This window comes from Calypte anna, chromosome 2 (assembly GCF_003957555.1).
Source record: "Calypte anna isolate BGI_N300 chromosome 2, bCalAnn1_v1.p, whole genome shotgun sequence".
NCBI classification, from domain to species: domain Eukaryota; kingdom Metazoa; phylum Chordata; class Aves; order Apodiformes; family Trochilidae; genus Calypte; species Calypte anna.
Genome location: NC_044245.1, coordinates 7,126,673 through 7,142,802, shown reverse-complemented (window position 1 = coordinate 7,142,802; position 16,130 = coordinate 7,126,673). Strand labels below are relative to the sequence as shown.

General features: G+C 38.8%; 1 protein-coding gene across 2 annotated transcripts in view; it reads left to right on the top strand.

The window, feature by feature from the left end:
- The window catches only part of RHEB (Ras homolog, mTORC1 binding), a 39,630-nt gene that overhangs the window by 12,482 nt on the left and 11,018 nt on the right, over window positions 1–16,130 (top strand). For both annotated transcript variants that reach the window (XM_030444089.1, XM_030444090.1), the window contains exons 2-4: window positions 6,113–6,184; window positions 12,742–12,809; window positions 15,575–15,657. In XM_030444089.1, the coding sequence (XP_030299949.1) occupies window positions 6,113–6,184; window positions 12,742–12,809; window positions 15,575–15,657 (223 nt within the window). The remainder of the gene's footprint in view (window positions 1–6,112; window positions 6,185–12,741; window positions 12,810–15,574; window positions 15,658–16,130) is intronic.

Here is a 16,130-nt window from a genome sequence, read left to right as displayed (position 1 = left end):
GCTGCTCTGGGGGGGATGGGAATCAGTACAAAGTTCAGGCTCTTTCCATTTGTCATGAACTGAAACATTGGGGTCAGATCTTTAAGCTTAATAGGCTTCCCTTCAGAAGTGCAGTGTGTCTGAAATTCTACTAACTAACTTTCAGTTTGGGAATAAATTTCCTTGTTAGGTTAGCAGCACATGCCTGGTAAGTCAGATTGTCTCTGGATTTCTGCAGCGGGGAGAAAGGTGGCAAAGTGCTGCAGGGATGCATAGTTTCTACAAGAAGTCTAAAGAGAATACAGTGGATGGAATTTATCTGAGCAAATATTGGCTGACTGTCTTGGATGTTAATGTGTGAATTCCAGGAGAGCCCAGGATGCAGGTCCTCTGGCCTGTTTAAAGCATCTTGGACACACCCACCTGTGCATGGGTACTGTGACCAGGTGAGATGTATGCCACAACTTTCCAGATTTTTCTGAGCCTTGTAGCAGCTTTTCCATCTTTGGCAACTGATAGTAAACATGTGGAATTGAAATTGGTTTACCTTATTAAAAGGGAAATAACACACAAATCATGGTATGCTCTTTTTCTGCCAGCAAGGGTAACAAGCAGAGGTAACTGGACTGTTCACTGAAATGATTATTCTGAAAGTTCTTTGAGGTTACTGACTTCAGTGCAGGCAAAAAGGATAACTGGAAGCTGCAACTAAGCTGTTGAAGGAAAACAATGGAAAATGGAATTTTTCTCTCCATACTTGTCTGGGCATCTGGTGCATTTAGGACTAAGTGAACATTGACACATGAGCACTGCTGGGAGATGGAGGAAGCTTTCTGTTATGTATCAGAGTAAAGCACATGCTTGTTTTCCTTACAGTAAATATGATCCTAGATAGTATTATTAGGACTCATGGTTTGCTGTCAGCCTTGCAAGGGCCAGCAAATGTGCTTGTGAGATTGCTCTGAAATCTGAAGAAAATAAAGGAAGTAATCTTAACTTCCTTTCTTAGTGACTGCCTTGCAGAGTTCTTGCTCACAGAGGAATACCTTTGATAAACCTCAAGAAGACTTTGCAATGCAGAAGAAAGAGAAACAAGTATTTGTCCTTTTCTCCCTGCAGGCTTTTGTTCTTGGTGTTAGACTGTCATGTGAACCTCTTCTACAGCAGGAGTGATTCTTGCTGCAGTACCTTGCCTTAGGCTGTCAATTTTCCTAATAGGAAAATAGATCAGGAAAAGGCAGGGAACAGTTATAGCAAAGGGATAAAGTGCTTTAGAAGCTGATAAAGACTTTGTGTGGTCCTGCACTGTTTGTTTTGTCATGAAGATCTCTTAATTGCTTTACCAAAAGATGTCCCATTGAGGCCCTCAGACTTTTGCTCTTAGAGGATTATAGGGGGAGATCTTTTAATCTGTCCTTCTGAGAGCTCAGACTGCATTTGAAGAGAAGTACCACCACTGTCTGCAAATTGAGCGTGAGTATTGTATGAACAAGTGTACCAGTTGAGCTTTTTGTGTTTGAAAGCTTTCTCTGTAAGCATCATAAAATACATTTTTTTAATCCTGGTATCATAATGTTGCCATTGCAAGAGGTTGCTACAAACAGTTTAAAACTATGGCTCCAAGTAAATTTTTATAAGTGATAATTCCTCATGATTAAAAGTCTAATAGTAGGATTAAGTTGTGTCTGAGTAAAACACAATCTACTCATCATATTACTGTCTCCAGAGGTTTAGAAGCAGAATTGTTTATTGACCTGTGTTTATAGTCACTGCAGTGATTCACCAAACTACATAGCAGTGATCAGCAAAATAGTAACTAGATAGCCATAATTGGTACATAAGGGGAAAAAATCATAAATAACCATAGAAAATCGATAATGATGAAGCCTGAGATGAGTGAGCTAGTGATTGGTTCTCAGATCACCGATCTTATGAAAAGATTTCTGTTGAGTGATACCTCTGCTACCCAGTTAAACCTCCTGTTCCAGGTTCTGTTGCTTTCTGTGCTCTGAGCACAAATAGAGAATCTGTACTGGGGAAGTGCTGGTGTCTCCGTTTCCTGCAGTTTGGTATTCTGAGTTAAAGATTCCAGTGTTCAAGTTAAATCAAGTTCAACTTCCAGTATGAAAACTTCATCTCTGTGAAGCATAGCAAGTGGAGCATAGCTGTGTGTGAGGTACTGAAAGCTGGGGATGCACTAAGACTTGCCTAATTTGATATGACTGGCAATATTTCATAATGAAATTTCTTGAACCCTTTTGTGGCAAATCTTCAACTAGTCTGTGTTGTAGGTAAGACTGAATAGATCTATATGGAGACTAACTTAGGTAAGGTTCTAGGCTTGTGGTAGGACTGGATTAGATGGTAGCAGCTGTCAAATGTTTAATAATTAGGCAAAAATACATAAGCAGAAGGTTTTATGGGAAAAACTTAAACTATACATCTAAAATTCTAACAGACAATTGCAGCTCTGCATCAGTTGTTGTTCTTGACCCCATCAAACTGTTTACTTGTCGCTTGTACAGATGATTTCAAGTATTGAGAAATTTCTTCCTGTTGAGATAAACTGCACTGTGCTGCCAGTGGCTGTCATCGTGGAGATGCCACGTTAGAGGGCAGCTGCACAATCAAGCTTGCACAATGCCTCTCTTGTGAAGCTATTGTTTGACTTGCTCACAGGCCAGTTGCATCATTTCTATCTCCGGATTTTGGGGGGAAGTTGGCTGCTGATGAGAATCTGTCTGCTTGTTGCAAGAAGAACAAGGATGTAGGGAGGGGACAGCAGGCAGGTGGTGGTGCACCAAAGAGAGGGCCTGGCCTCTTTGGGGAGGCCATCTGCTCATGAGCCCACCCATGTTCAGTTACTCATCTTTTTGGTAAACTGCCTAGTGTTGTAAAGCTTGAATTTTAAGGCTAGATTAAATACCACAGCTTTTGTCCAAGAAGTAAAAGGATAAGTAAAAAGTCAATTCGGCAATTATTTTGCCTTGACAATTGCAGTGCCATTTGAAACTGATCTGCAGTGACTACACTAGTTAGAGTATTTACGGGAAATTCCACTTTATGTGGCAACTGGCCTATTGTATGAACAGAAATACCACAACTTTGTTTTGTTTTTTTAATGGCTTTCTGTCTGAAACCCTATTCCTTTTTTGTTATGACAGTGGAAAACTCTTCTCCATACCAATCACCTATAATATCACAAATTATGTATATGCAGATAGCATTTGGTTAGTTCTGGACAACTTTAACTGAACTTTGAGCCATCTGGGTCTTGTATTCTAAACACTTGTAAAATCCATTCCTCTTTCTTATCTTCTGTCTTGGTAGACAGAGGGAGAGGAAGAGTCAGTAAACTTGAAGGGTTTTACTTACAACTCCTCTTCCACAGAGTATCTGGTACTTTGAGTTACCATAGCAAGTACAGCTGGAGGAGTCACCCTGTTGCCCTGCTCTGGTGTTGCCCTTAGTTCATTCATTTATTTCATCCTGGTCATTTTAAGCTCTGTGATTCTAAACTGAGTCAAAAGGTTAAGCCATAATCTTCTTTACTAAGGTTTTGCAAATGCTTTTTCCTCTCAAAATCGCAGGTCTGTCAATTTAGTGGGCTTCTTCCAGCAGCCTTTGCCCTGCTGCTTCTGCTCATGACACGTTTCCTCTTAGTCTCACCAGATTTTTGATTTCCTAAAACTTGAGGACAGTGTATACACTAAAAGTACAAGTCTGGAGGATGCTACAAAGTAATCCTAGCAAAGTAAAAGGCAATTGGATTTGTTCCAAATGTGACCATACTGAATCTTAGCCTTTGAGGTGTGCACTCTTGAGTAATCCATTAATCAGGTCTTTACTGGCAGTGTCAGATTTGTCCTTTTAGGCTGAAGTGTGGTCATGGCATATGCAAAATGAGATTGCAGTGTCTTCCCATGTCCTTCTCCCTGCCATGCTCTGAGATGGAATTAGCAGATCAGTAAACACAGTTATGTGCAGTTTCTTGGCCCCTGCCTCAGATGTTGTGTTTATGTTGTAATTTTCTCTGAAAATGTTGCCTGATCTTTTTGGAGAGAGGAGATAAGAGCTAAATTGTCACTTTGATTTTCCCCTCTGTCCATGAGCATAGGTCAAAGGCCTGGAATAAAACCTGTGGGACAAAGTTCAAGCCAAGCTGTTGTTTACATGGCCCTGCATGCTTCTTGGGCATGGGCTGAGGCAAGGCAGTGGGGCGTTAATAACTGAGGTTTTAAGTTTCTTGTGTCCCCTTTGGAAGCCTTGGTTTGGTGGGTACTGTTGCATGCCCTTACCCTGAGGGAGTATGTGGCTGAATTCAAGACTGGAGAGCTTTCCTGCAGCTCCTCTGGAAAAGCAGAACATCCAGATCCCAAACACTCCTTAGTAGGAGGCTTGTTACAGAGCTTGGAGGAGTTCAGGAGGAGAGGTTTTCTTTCTTTTTCACAGTTAGAAGGAAAGCAGTAATTAATACAGCTGGATGCAGCATTTTCTGTTGGCTCCAACTTTTTTGGTATTCAGTTTACAGACAGCACAGGCAGATGGTAATACTCAAGTCTTGGTTAGTTAGGTAAAGATCCTTCTTAGGAAGCAAAATATTCAGTGATCTGTGCTTTATTCTTTATTCTGTACCTCATTCTTATTATCTTGAAGGCAGAGGCAGCGAAGGGAGAAGCATGGCAGAACTGGGCAATGAAAAAATAAATGTTAAGCACTGAGTTGATGAGGGTGATGGCTGGAAAATGCCTAAATGATGATGATTTTGTAACATTTTCTTCCTTCTTGGAGAAAAAAATCCTGGAAGTATTGCAGTTAATGAAGGAATTGACTGCATGTATCATATAAATATGAAGCCAAACTTCCCTTGCCTTGCTTTTGTCCTTTTGCTTTGTCTGACTTGCAGATTTTTAGAATGTCTTTTAAAAATTACTTGGTAAGTATGCTGATAATAATAAAAAAATAAATCTGAACAAGCCAAGAACCTTGTATGATGAAGCAAGAATGGGGAGGGGAGGTTGGAAGCGGAAAACTTACTTTAATGTCTCCTGAAGGAATGCCTAGGAACCTTTTTTCTACATCAAAGTATAAACATAGAATGCTCTAAGCACTGTAAGTGGACAGTCTTTATCCAAAGAAATTCTTGAAAATGGTTTTACTACAAAGTAGTTAGTCCACAACACTGCTTATGCTTATGCTCAAAAGCAGCTAATACACTCAGCAGTCTTAAAGAGTGTATTTTTCCAGTAAACATAATGTAATAGGATCTAGTAGATTCCCAAATTTAGGTGATAGGATGTAATGGAAATTGTGTTGAGACTTCAGTACACCTTAAAGTGTTCAGTTGCAGAGCTTTAAAGGTGCATTTTATGGTCAGTGTGATTCTTTTACCATCTTTTAAAACCTTTCAAGAATGAGTTAGATTTCATTTCAATCTGCTACTAAGTACAACATTTTCCATTGCTCTTTATTTGGGGTTTGTCAACAGATCACTGTGACTGAAATGGGTAATGCTCACTTATCTGCAACAGTAGCAGCTAAATTGCTTTTCAAAGAACAAATTCAATGCCTCCTCAATCACTGTGCTTAAAGTACAACATCCACTGGTGTTATGTAGGGTGGCAGTAAGGGATTTAATAGGAGGGAATATATGGATCTCAGTAATTTTGAGATCACCCTTTTGTCATGTCATGGTAAAAGCAATTTGGTTAATTCTTTCCAAGTTCCTAGTTATCTCTGCAGTGACTTAAAATCATTACTAGTTTTCTTTGCTTCTCAACAGAAAAGCTTTCCAAGTACAGCATTTTGTCAAATTGAGGTCTATGAGAATTGGACACAGGTACTTTTAGATCTGTTTTAAACGGGAGAAGGTGCTTAAATTATGCTGAGTTAAAACAAAAGGAGAACACATGCTGAGTGGCTTTTACTGTATTTTTTTATGTAATAAGAGGACCTAATTACTAGGAATAGACAATTTAAAAATAGGTCAATTGTCATGTACAGGTATTTTAAGTGAACCATATAAAGCTTATATTGGCTCTTGCAAAAGTGTAAGTGTATCTATTTTTAAGACTGAAGTGATAACAGCCTGAAGACTTGATTCAGTACAAATTGTCTTTTCCTTGCTCTACAGGAAAATCTTCACTGACGATTCAGTTTGTGGAAGGACAGTTTGTTGATTCATATGATCCCACCATAGAAAACAGTAAGTAAATAACTGACAAGCTGCTCTTCTGTACCTAACTAACTTCTATCAGAAGCCATTGTGTTTTTACATTGTCACTTACGTGGTCACTCATGTATTAACATTAAACTCATTAATTTTTTGTTTTAGTATGCTTTTAAACCAGTGCTTACCAAAGTTGTAGTTTTGCAGTGTGGAAATGAATATTTCTCCAAACAGCCAGACTGTCTTTTTACACTAAAAGAAGGAAAACCTAATCAATCTTGCTGAAATGTATCTCCTTCTTATACTGTATTTACTTTGGCCATCTGCTTCCCCTGATATAGTCAGTGCACTTCAAAATCAGTATGTCATACCTGTATGATAATGTGCCATTCTGTGCAGTTATTCCAAAGTCTCAAATGTCTCATTTGCTCAGTGTATCTAGATGAACACAAAGCCAGCAATGCCAGTCAGAAGCAAATTACTACCTTAGAAGGTAGACATGCTGTGGCTATGATAACATGATAATCTTTTAGATTACTTGTTTCCAACTGCTTGATAACAAGCCTGGCACAATCATCTTGCCTCAAATACTGGGTAACTGACTTCTCAAGTGTCTTTTTTTCTCTTAGCAGTGCCTTTGTGAATAGGTAGCATAGCAGGTAAGTAAGGATACTAAAAATGCTGCCAAGAGCAACAAGTCACTTCAGAGGCAAGTTACACAGTATTCATTACAATCCAGCCACCTCTTTCTGAGCTAGCAATGGTCATAAAGTGGTCGTAAGGCTGAGTAACTTGATCATATTGGCTCATTTTAACTGTAGCAAATAAAACTTTAATTTCATGTTCATAACCCTGGAGTCCTTATATTTTAATGACTTCTGGAATGCATCAGTAATGTGCTTTTTTACTGTTTCAAATTTATGATGTTAAGCATATATGATACTTAAGTAATCACCAGAACAAAGTTTCTTCTAGATTTATATATGATAACAATTACAGATCAGTAGCTATCAAGATATTTACTCATTATTTTGCTGCTCAGAACTATTAATTCAAATCCTGCTTTTTGAAAAAGTTCTAAATTAACTTTAGCTCCTCCAGGTGGATAATTTGGCCCTCTACCTGATTTGTTACTTGTCACAGAGATGTCATTAGTATTATCACTTTCCATCATCCCTTTTTACTTTGTTAGAATTCTAAATAAGCTTTGTTTTGAGGTAAAGCTGGTAAAATGATTGGAGGTTAAGTGTCTGTGTTTTAAACTTACTATTGGCTGGGCAGGTCATTTTTCACTGTGCTATATAAATGCAAAATATTTAAAGTAATCTTTTGGGCTTATGCCATATGTGTGAATGTATAAAGTTTCAGAGACATGGGGTCAAAGAATCTCCAAAATACTGAGTCTGTCTTGGTTTAGTATTTTGACACTTTGATTGGCTTGTCTCATCCTTGACAACCTCTTGTCCACAGAAACCTGTTGTCTGTAACTGCTGTTAGTACTTATGTGTCAAACTGGTAGTGTTTCTTAACTATATGAAAATATATTCTGGATAAATTCTACTCTTATTTGACTCTTGTAGTCTGTGCCACTTGCTTGATCTAAAATCTAAAGATGGAGCATGTCATGGCTATGAAAACCTTATGGACAAGAGTTTCCTGAAAAGGCTTGACTTTTCATTTGATTTCTTGCTTGCTTGTGAAAGTCTTATCTGTGACATGGCTGTAGGAGTTTGTTTCCTGAGAGGTGGAGAATTGCATGGCCCTTCTTGCATCAGAACAAGTTGCTTGGAAATGGGGATTGAAAGCCTAAAATATGTGCTCTGAGTAGGAAGTCTGTCCCATCCTTAATCACTGTAAGGCAGGATAGGGCAAATGTATTAAAAATGCTTCTATGAAGAATGGAAGAGAACACTTCCAAATTTACTACTAAAATTTAAAACACCTTGAAGATTTATTAAGAAAAACATGTGAAACTAGTTCTGGTGGGATTAGTATAAAATCATTCTTTTGACTTAAGTTACTGATCTTTTTAAAGTGCTTTTCTTAAGTATGTTTGATCAGTCCAGTCTTTTGACACTCACAGACGTATGGTTCTGATTCTGTGCTGGCTCATTGGACACAAAGTATGTGATCAGCTCTTGTATTGTTTTCTTAGCTTGTAATTTCAAACCTGGCTGACCATGCTGGTAAAAGGGGCTGAGAAGTCCAGATTACTCTAGTAGAACTGGTGCTGGAGTATGTTCCATTTTTCCAGTATGTTATAGCACATTTAATAGCATTTCACTTTTATCTAGCACCTGGGCCTGCTTTAGTGTCAGAGCTTCAAAATGAAAAAAAAAACATGCTGAAGGATAGACTGACCTACATAATTTCTGGGTTTGTCTCTAGAAAATTGTTACTGAAGATTTATTACAGTATCCTACCAGCACTGATGAAAGGGTAGACAGCTGTGGTACTGCTGGTAGCTTGATCTTTTTTTTTTTTGTCTTCAAATAACACTTGCACTGAAAACTGAATCTAAAGCTAAATTGTACAGAAGGCAAGCTGTAGTTTGACTCTTACAGCAACAGATTGCATAGCAAATAAGTCTTGAACAATAGGAATGAGACCTGGTATTCTAGTATCATTTTTATAGTGTGTAAAAAATCTCTGCCTTCTTTTGAAGTGTTAAGGGCAAAATGAGCTGCATCAGATTTCAGTTAGTGTATGTTGACAAAGTCAACACCACTTCAGTGCTGCTTTTCACAATTTCCTTTGCTTACATTACAACACAACTGGAAAAGTTAGTTTATTTAATGAGTGTGGTGAATTTAGTTGCTTCTACTGAACTTGTGTATCAGGAAGAGTAAGTTGTAGCATTTTGTGTTGGCAGCAGTGATGAGAGTTTATTGCTTAGCAAAATGGGATTTCCCTTTCTGAATGTCCCAGCAGCAGTTGCACTGTGATTGGTGTCTTCTTGAGACAGCCAGGGTGATAAACCAGTGGAATGATTCCTTGCAGGAGTGTTAGAAAGAGAAGGATTATCCCTGCAGCACTTGGACAATTTTAACCACATAAATGTTACTGGAATCTTAATTTGGAACCCAAAGCAAATGGGTCGGAAGGAATAGGCAATGAAGATGTAGACATAACTCTCCTCACCCCCATCTTCACAGGGATGCTTTCAGTTATCATTAATTCAGTGACTTCATGTAGCAGGAAACCTGGTGTGACTGCCCAAGTCTCAAAAATGTTTCTTCTGGCTCCTCTGAGGCCTTTCTGGCTGCTCTCTGCTTTTCTCTGCAGTTTTGGAGAGGCTTCTAGCACTGCACCATTCTGTCTTCCTTTCTTGCCTGAATGGGTTCAGTAGCTCCCTAATGGAAAGAGGTCTTCCCCCAAGGGCTTCCTACCTCCATCCCATGTTTTTTAATACCATAGTGAGTAGAAGTGTATTAGAAAGGGGAGGGGGCTAGAGGCACCCTAGTAGTTACGAAGGTGATTCCTGTAGGAAAAGTTGCTGATAAGCAGCCTTCTCAAGGGTTGGAAATGAGGCTTCTGAGAAAAATTTAAACTACCTCTATGGATTTCCATTTCTCAGTGTTGTAAAAGATGTCTTGGCAGATTAGTGATAGACATTGGCTTCAGAATAAAGACAAGTAGAAAGGGATCCAAAGGGTAATAACCCAGGAGCCTTTATGGGGTGGTTGTATTCAGTTGCCAATCAGTAGCTCTGTGACAGTACCTCACACCATTACTCAGTGACACTATGGATCTGAAAGTCTGCATTCATTGTATGCCTGGTACTGATTTCTTATCATGCCTTGTTTTCACAGCAGCTCTCCTTTGAGTTACATATGGAAATAATTTCATTCATGTTAGTCTATTTGGAATATACTTGATTTTAGGGTAATGATGATCAGCATCTGATGGAGTTGTTGTGTAAGATGCCCTTCTGCTGAACTGTAGCAGCATTCAGGGCTGGCCTCTGCATGTAATTTTACCAGGGTTTTCTCTCGCAGCAAAATGGCTGTAGTTCTGTACAGTGCAGCTGTTGACTGCTGCACCCTGCACTGTACACATAGATCTGTTTGGTGCTGCAGCACCAAATTCTCCAAGTTTCAGCAGTGCATCAGAACTACAAATTTGTATGTGAAGGTGGAGATTACAGCTACACTCAAGTTACATGCTGTAAGCATGTCCTGTTCCAAGCTCTGTGTGCTTCATGGAGCTACAGCAGGCTTTATCCATGCTTCAGCTAATGGTCAGCATTTCACAGACGCTCAGGTTTTGATTAGGACTGCAGAAATTGTTCAAATCTGCTGAAATCTGTCCTTGGCATGCCAGGAAAAGCCATACTGTGCTGTGATCTTGCTTGTGGGCACAGCAGAAGGCAGCGTATCCCAGAATGGCAGGTGATGACATTGGAAGTGAACACTTCCTCTGGATCAAGGGGATCTGTGGATTGCTGCTCACATTAAATGTAGCTGCAGGTTTTTCCTAAGATGAAATTATCAGGAATATTTTTTTTAAGCTTCAACAAGGAAATGGAAGTCATTAATTATGACGGCGTCAAAGCAGATCTGTGTTCACACAGTGGGCTGTTCCTGGTGCTACAAGCCTCTGCACTGAACTGACAGTTTCCTCACCCAGTCTGTGGTGACTCCTCCACTGTTTCCCTTTTCCTGGCTCTGTCACACTGCTTCTAGTACCAATAATGATGATTATGTCTTTGCTGGGACTATTCTCGGCTTCTAGAAGAGTCTGAAAAAGCTGCCATCTGTCTCTGTCCCTTTTTTAAATATTAACTTCATGAAGCTCTTGAAGCTGCTTTGATTGCAGAGTGCTTTGATGTGTATGTAAGGTGTCAAGAGACTGGAGACTGTTACTTTTAATGTACCTGTTAATGCTGTGCCCCTCCAGATGAGTCCCTTTGCATCTGATGTGGAGTGGTGATACTGTATATACCAACGCTAGGTGTTAACATCTGTTCAAACAGTTGCTTCTGTCCCCACCATTGTATTCATCCAAGGCAAAAAAGCTGCTGTGGATTCTTGCTTCATAACCCTAAAGTTTTGTGCAGTGGTGACAACAGCACCCAGACAATGACTTGATAGCAGCACACATGTACATGTCTTAAAGCAGCTTTTTTAGGGGATAGGCAGGGGTAAGGCAGAGCTTTCTCTTTAAGGTTCAGTTTCAAATTGCACTTGTCAGAATTGTAATGCAGGAATGCTTTATTTTTTTATTTAGACACTCTGCTAGTTTGGATTTACTGTTTGAATTACTTTGTTTTTTAATGTTCTTTGATTTGTTAGGTGGGCTGAAACCTCCAGTTTCAAATATTTCAGCCCACTTACTCGAGATAAATAATACTCACATTGTGGAAACTTGACAGAACAATGAGCATTGGTGGGGAGGAGGAAAGTTGGCAAACTTCAGCTTCTAGGAGACCCTGTGCAAGGCCCTGAAAGCGTAGGCAGAAGAGTGCACAGTGGGATTGAGAACATTCCCATTTGCAGCTTCAGGAAACTGCTGGGCAATTTAGAGTGGGATGAACAGGTCTCAGCAGTGTTAGCTGTTGCCCTGCTCATCACTGCAGTGAAAGGTGGGCCTGTTAGTATTTGGGAAAACCAACTCAGCCAGAGGACAACACAGACTTTGTTCAATATATCAGTAGTGTCCAGTAATTGTGGCTTGAACAGAATACAAAAGCCAAAGTGAACCTCTGGAGTCAGGTTTGTGTTGTACTCTGGTTGGTACATGTAGTGCTCGGTGGTGCTTTATTCCTCCAAGAGCTGTGACACTGCTTTTGCAGTTGCATAATGCAAACACTGAGTAAGATTCCTCAGCTGACAGCACGTTGACATTCCCTGAATCTTAAGAAGAGAAGCTTTCAGGGACTGGATGTGAGCCCTGACTGAAGATTAGGCTGGTAGCAGCGTGGTGAGCTTCTGGAAGTGTTCAGGGCCTGACTGCATGGGGCTCTGAGCAGCATAGTCTAGTGGGTTATGTCCCTGCAGGGGCAAGGGGTGTGGAACTAAATGATCTTATAAGGGCCCTTCCAACCCCAATTATTCTGTGATTCTAATTAGATTTTCATTATGTAGGTTTAGTGTATGCATAAGTTAGGCTGTATGTGGTTTAGCCCTCAAAGAATTTTAAGTCCAAATCATTTACCTCATGGTATTTACATTTAGGAAATTGATTTTGCTAAACTGCTTGAAGACAGAGGAAAATATACTACAATACAAAGTTAGCTTTGATGCTAAATGTATTTAAGTGGCTTGTGTTACCACAAATTACAGTTGTCTTGAAGTCTCTTAGGAGGAAAAAGTAAAAAAGGCTTTTTACTTGCATTTCTAAGTAAGTAAAGGATAAACTGCTGCATCCAATGTGAGAGTCTTCTGAAACTTGACATTTTGAAGTAAATTCCTGAGTTTTGTTGTCTGTAATATGCTAGTGAAAAGTACAGCCACCTGATCTAGTCTTTGGTTGTTTAAAGCCTATAAATGCAGTTAATATTCCTAGTGCATTGGGTGCAATGGCATAGATGAGTGAATTCTGATCCTTTCTTTGTAGTTCTGAAATGTGTACCTGTTTCTGATTTGTTCCAGCTTTTACAAAGCTGATCACAGTAAATGGACAAGAATATCATCTGCAGCTGGTTGACACTGCTGGCCAAGTAAGTGCTCTTTCTTTAAATCTTTCTTCAGAGTTTATCATTAAATCACCGAAGAGCAATTTTTCTGTAGTGTTTATTTAAATGGCTTTGTTGCATTTTTATTTTTGGGGGTTGTGGGTTTTGTTTGGGTTTTTTTGTGACTATTGAACATGTGCCTAAACAAGTGCAGAAGAAACTGCCTTAACTCTGTATTACCAAAAGTATGTGAGTAGCTTGCTTAATATTTAAGGACTAAACCAGCAATCCTGCTTTTAGATGGAAAATGTCACTTCAATAAACCATGGACAGTATTTTTCACATCTTTTTCCTATTAGTGTGCTCTAGCTACACCACTATGATTTGGATCCATGAAATTGTTGTGGGAAGTAGACAGAAATGCTAAGCTTTTCATTGCTTAACTGTTTTACCTTCTGTGAGTTCTGATATGCCTTCAGGTTTTTTCCATAGTGAGTTTTAAACAGTCTTAGTGTAAAATATGCTGTCAGTACTTAAGACTTTAAATCTGTATTGACAGTTGCTCATAGCTGAGCCACTGTTCAGAAGGGTTGTAACCTTCCAGGTATGTTGGGTCACTTTTTGAAGAGAACTACATGACCTAAGAATAACCATACTGTTACTTACATGGTGTCAGCTTGTGATGCTATCAACAACACAATATCCACTTACAATCTGTCAGAGGTGTGTGACATGCTTAAAAACATAATATTGGTGACACAGGCAAGATTGGGGAATATTCTGCAGAGGAGAGCAGGGCTGAGATAGGCATCCTCTGAAGTGTGAGCAGCAGAGCAAACTCCATAGGTTTCACTTTTGCCAGTGAAAGTGTGCTTGCCTTACATCTCATTGTAGCAGTGATAAAAGATTCTCTTTGAGGAAGAGATGACCTTCTGGTAAGGCAGTGTAACCTCACCAGTAAAATACCTCTGTGAGGTGCTGAGATCTATTTTCAGCGTTGATTTAATATTGTACAATATTGTAATACCAAAATAACTTCTTTCCCAGCCTGTAGTTATTTTCAGATTTGACAGTTCTATGAATGACTAGGACTTTGAGTTCTGGCTTACAGGGTGAGGGGGGAAAGATGATGTTGGGTTATGGAAAGTGTGTCTTGAACAGTTTCATTTCTCAAGTCTGTCTTGCTTAATGATCCATAGGGAATCCTCATGTTTATACAGCATGGAAAGGATTATATTGTAGATTTGTAATGTGCTCAAAAACATAGTTATTACTTGAAAAGTTGTAGCTACATTGTTTTATCATTTGGGAAAGTTCTTAATTTGACCTACAGGTTCCAGGAAGCATAGCAATTCCTTTGTTCTCATAACAAGCTTAAGATCAGGTAATGAATTAGAAACAGTTGAGTTTTAGTAATTATTTTTCTTGGTGCTCCTCTTCTGCCCTGTGCTGCTTTACCTTTCATGGTTATCCAAATGTGTGTAGTTCAGTTAAACAGGAGTGCAAGAGAAAATCTTGCCTCATCTCAAATTCCAGTGGGGGCAATGCTGAGAAATTCTGGGTAAAGTCAAACCAAGTAGATTTGCACTTTCACCTGTTTCACATGCAGACTGTGCAGACATGCTCAGATCCCTTCTGTAGTGACTTTGGGATCACCTGAAGTGGCAGGTTGGCATTTCAGTGAGGGCTGTGCACAGCATGTGGCAATAAAGGGAAATAGGGGCATCTTTTGTCAAGTGTTACTCTTCCAGACTTTTGGCTCCACCACCAAAACCAAAGTTGATTTTTATAAAGAGTTCATCCTCATTTGTTGGTTAAGAAAGTTTTGATTCCTTCTGGCTGTCTGGATTTAAGCTATGTGATGGCATTGCTCCATCTGTTCAGTCATGACAATAACAGAGAGGTTGTGTGATCTCAAGCTAAAATTAACATCTTAGGGAGCACAGGTTTAAAAATTTGAGAACTCGTACATGAAGAAGTATGGCTGTCAAAATGAATGTTTCCTGGGAATATCTATTAGAACAGCTTACAGTTTTAGTGTAGGTTTCATATCATTGTGTTGCATTTCCTGTAATATGTCAGTATGTTTCATTTACCTATTTGATCTCTTCCTTTTCTGCAGAAGCAATAAATTCTGTGATTATACTTCTGATTTGTTTTTTTTTAATTAAACGCTTGCCATATAACCTAAACTTGTTGTCATGAAGTAGCTGGTTGACTATATTTCTAGCATATACAGTTAAAAAAGCTTTAGTCAGTTGGTGAGATACATTTATTCACTTTATTACAGACCCCTTGGGTAATTTAGATGTGATCAGTGCCACTTGAAATTATGAATTGTAATATTCTGTTGTCATCTGTTGAAATTAGGAATTTGAAATGTATCACTAGCAAGATAAGAGGTATAATTGCTAATTAGTGCCAGGACAGAGTGGATGATTTGTTCTAATATAAACTGATAATTAAGCAGGGTAAGAGGATTGGGGATAGCTTTAGCTGATCCATAGTCTTAGAGGGAATAAACAAAAAAAGCTGTAGATCAAATGTTAAGAATTAAGAATTAACATTTAATCTACAGGTTTTTTCTTTATCAGTTTGTCAGTTTACAGAATGAGTCAGCTTTCTCTTAATTTGGTAAAGATTTCACATCTAGCCTTGTAATGAAAAAACCCAATTCTAAAAGTATTATCTGTACAAAATGGTCTGCACTTCATGTCTTACAACAGACCAGCTGATCTGCTGGTGATCTCCTAGCATCAGATTCTGAACTGTGGCAATAAGTAATTTTAAATGCAATATTCCTTCCACAGGATGAATACTCCATATTTCCTCAGACCTACTCCATAGACATCAATGGCTACATTCTTGTTTATTCAGTAACGTCAATAAAAAGGTAATAAAATCTGTTGTGTTCTTCTGGTTCATATATTAACCAGATTTATTCTGGGTTCTGGCTCTGCTATATTCAGAGCTTCTGGCTCTGCTATATTTTCTTGGTGTTTAATTCTTTTAATCTCTTTCCCTTAGAATTGGAAAAAAAAATTGGTGTTTTACAGAAATTTCTTCTCAGATCTAAATGTTACGGACCCTTTGCAGACTAGTACACAAGGTGCTGTATATGAAATGAGACAGAGCTGACCTGTGTTGTTTTTAGGTGTAAGTAAAAATACATAGAATTAACTCAGGAATAAGTAAGAGTTCATCAGACATAAAGGCAGACTCAAATACAAACCTTAAGAGCCCTCTATGTTTATGTGAAGTACTCCATTAGTTCCTAGATCAGTACCTCAGTCTTGTAGCTTGTAGAGATTTCTTTGATTTATTGTGGATTCTTCTGCTTAACCATCAGAAAATTTATGTAAATGG